This window comes from Trypanosoma equiperdum, assembly GCF_001457755.1.
Source record: "Trypanosoma equiperdum strain OVI genome assembly, contig: ctg_974, whole genome shotgun sequence".
Taxonomy (NCBI): Eukaryota; Euglenozoa; class Kinetoplastea; order Trypanosomatida; family Trypanosomatidae; genus Trypanosoma; species Trypanosoma equiperdum.
Window position 1 is genome coordinate 988 of NW_027124947.1, and position 2,725 is coordinate 3,712.

The 2,725-nt window shown below is 48.6% G+C and overlaps 1 protein-coding gene across 1 annotated transcript; it reads right to left on the reverse strand.

Moving 5' to 3' along the window:
* Positions 1-1,285: 1,285 nt before the first annotated feature.
* On the reverse strand, positions 1,286-2,350 carry TEOVI_000842600 (glycerol-3-phosphate dehydrogenase [NAD+], glycosomal; the record flags this gene model as incomplete). The annotated part of the gene is made up of 1 exon (XM_067227421.1): positions 1,286-2,350. One exon carries the CDS (start codon positions 2,348-2,350, stop codon positions 1,286-1,288), a length of 1,065 nt encoding a protein of 354 aa, XP_067083522.1.
* Positions 2,351-2,725: the final 375 nt, after the last annotated feature.

Sequence of the window (2,725 nt, forward strand, 5' to 3'; positions counted from 1 at the left end):
CAACCAGGTTTACTCTAACGTGTCTAGTCCATGGTGGTTTATTCTATGGAAGTACTTTGGTAGGACAATCACCTTTGACGTTTGTTTAGTAATAATTGGCTTTAAATTATATCGGCGAAGCGTGGTTGCGAAAACAGAATGGGTAACGACATGTAAATAGAAATAATAAGATTAAGATAACTTCCTGTCACAGTGTCACTCTTGATATTGTTATATTACACAGAATTCTCCGCGATTCAGAATCACCATTGCCCTCCAACCACAACCAAATGGTTGGAAATTGGAAATAGAGTTCCTCGTCTTTTCCCCCGACATATTTTGATTACTCTTACGAGCACTCACATGTCACAAAAGCAAGTGCAAAAAAAAAAAAGCTCTACTGATCTCGAAGAAGCCCAACTGATGCAATACACCCCTCCCCCACAATCAAAAACGAAATTGCCATTTAATCGCCCTCGTGCAAATCATATCAGCTCTAGTGCAGCTATTACGCTTACGGTGTGGGCCTTTCCCCCCTTACAGTTTCCATTCAAGGGGAAAGTAAGCATTACCGTGGTTAAAAAAACCACCATAAGGCGCAAAAACGTACCGGCACGCATGCTCAACCGAAAAAGAAAAACACACCCCCACCCACCTAACCAACATACGGAACTGTACAATACGCCTGATGATGGCGGGAATGGGGAAAGATATGGGGCATGAAAAAAAACTCTTTTCCCGTCAGTATGGTATGCATCACACGGCGCATGCACCCCAAACATCCCAACGAAAGATGTCCTCCTGCGGGAAAACAGAAGGTCGGATAGCAACTACATCATTTTCATACAACCATCTAATATAACTTTGTGAAGGCAAAAATCAAAGTGTGGTAGAAAGAAAAGGTTGAGAGAACAAGGTTGTGTGGCATGTTCCGCAAGATAATGACAGCAAGTGACGCAGAGCCGGGTAGCGGCACACACACACACACACACACACACGGCAGCGGTTGGCCGCACATAAGAAAGTTTCCAGCATCAGGCCTATAAGGCTATTCACGTTTTAGAATTGTTGGATCAAAATAATGAGAAACGAAAAAGAAAAGATTCAGAAGGGCAAAAAATTGAAGAAACCTTAGATTCAACCGTTAGGATGCCGCATAATGAGGAAGGAACGCAATATGGTTACAACCTCGGTGCGCACTGCCGCTTACTCCCTATTGTTGTTATTGAAATATGGCATATAACAAGAAAGGAAACCCACGTCCACTTTGCTAAACCCACACCACCCACACGAATGTAATCGTGTTTTACATTTTGGAAGTGCGCGGGAGCGCCGGGAGCCCCTCATCAGCCAACTTGCAGGAGTTGAGCTTCTTGAACGAGCGTTTGGCACAACCGTTGGCATACAACACATTGTAGACCTCATGGCATATGGGGAGGTGCACGTTGTGCTTCTTGGCGAGTCGCTCCAGCGGCTCAGCGGTTGCAACACCCTCAGCAACGGCCTTGCTGGTGCGCTTGATCTCTTCGAGGGAAATGCCTTGGCCGAGCTTCATGCCCACCGTAAAGTTACGTGAGAGTTCTGAAGAGCAGGTGAGCAATAAGTCACCGAGGCCGGGAAGGCCGAAGACAGCCTCACCCGTGCCGCCAAGTGCCAGGGTCAGGTCACGGATTTCGAGAAGACCACGAGAGATGAGGGCAGCGCGGGCATTGTTCTCAGTTCCAAGTCCCTTTAGTGCACCTGAGGCAATGGCAAGCACATTCTTCATGGCGCTTGCGATCTCGCATCCGATAACATCGGTGGTTGCCCAGCAACGGAAGGAGCCGTCGGATGTGGTCATGATTTTCTGAATCTTTCGTGCCATGTTGATGTCGGCCGCGGCAGTGCAAACATTTGTCAGCATTCCCTTAGCAACTTCAATGGCGAATGAAGGGCCAGCAATAACACCGATTGGATAGTTGGGCAGGAACTCCTCCAAGATCTGTGCGGGGAAGAGGAGGGAGGAGCGCTCGATGCCCTTGCTGCACATCACCACGGGCACGTTGCGGGAAACAACGTGGTTGCGGAGGATGTGGCTGTTCTTCTGGAGGAACCCGCGGAGGAACTGCGTCGGGATGACGAAGAGGACAATCTCCGCACCTTTCGCGCACTCCTCAGCATCGGCCGTGAAGGTAAGGTTAGCTGGAAGCGGTGCACCGGGAAGGAAATATACGTTTTCGTGCTTCTGGTTCACAACACGGGCCTCATTGGCGTTCATATGCCATACGGACACAGACTCACACTTCTTTGCAAGGACGCACGCCAGAGCGGTACCGAAGGCGCCACTGCCGAACACCGCACCGCGCTTCAGATATGTCACACCGGAGACCATTATGTGTTTGATATGATTTCTTGCTGTCTTTGATATTACTGTAGCTTTTGCTCGTTGATTAATATAACTGAGGCTTGTAGTATTGCTAACCGTGGTTTCGCAAATACGTCCAGTAGAAAAAGGAAAAGAGACGGGAAGTTGAAGCAACAGATATGGCGGAGGTGCATGCACTCAACAAAATGCTCGCACACGATGCAGAGTAATCACTACCAGCAGCTTAGACGGAAACCGTTCTATAACCCCGAAGGGGATCTCTATGAATGTGTATACCATTGCCATGAGGCGGCGCACAGGCACATATGCGCATGGTGGAGAGGTTGGCTATTGGTTGGCTAAGCCTCCGTTTTCCCTACTTTTTTTTTTTGGGGGGGGGGG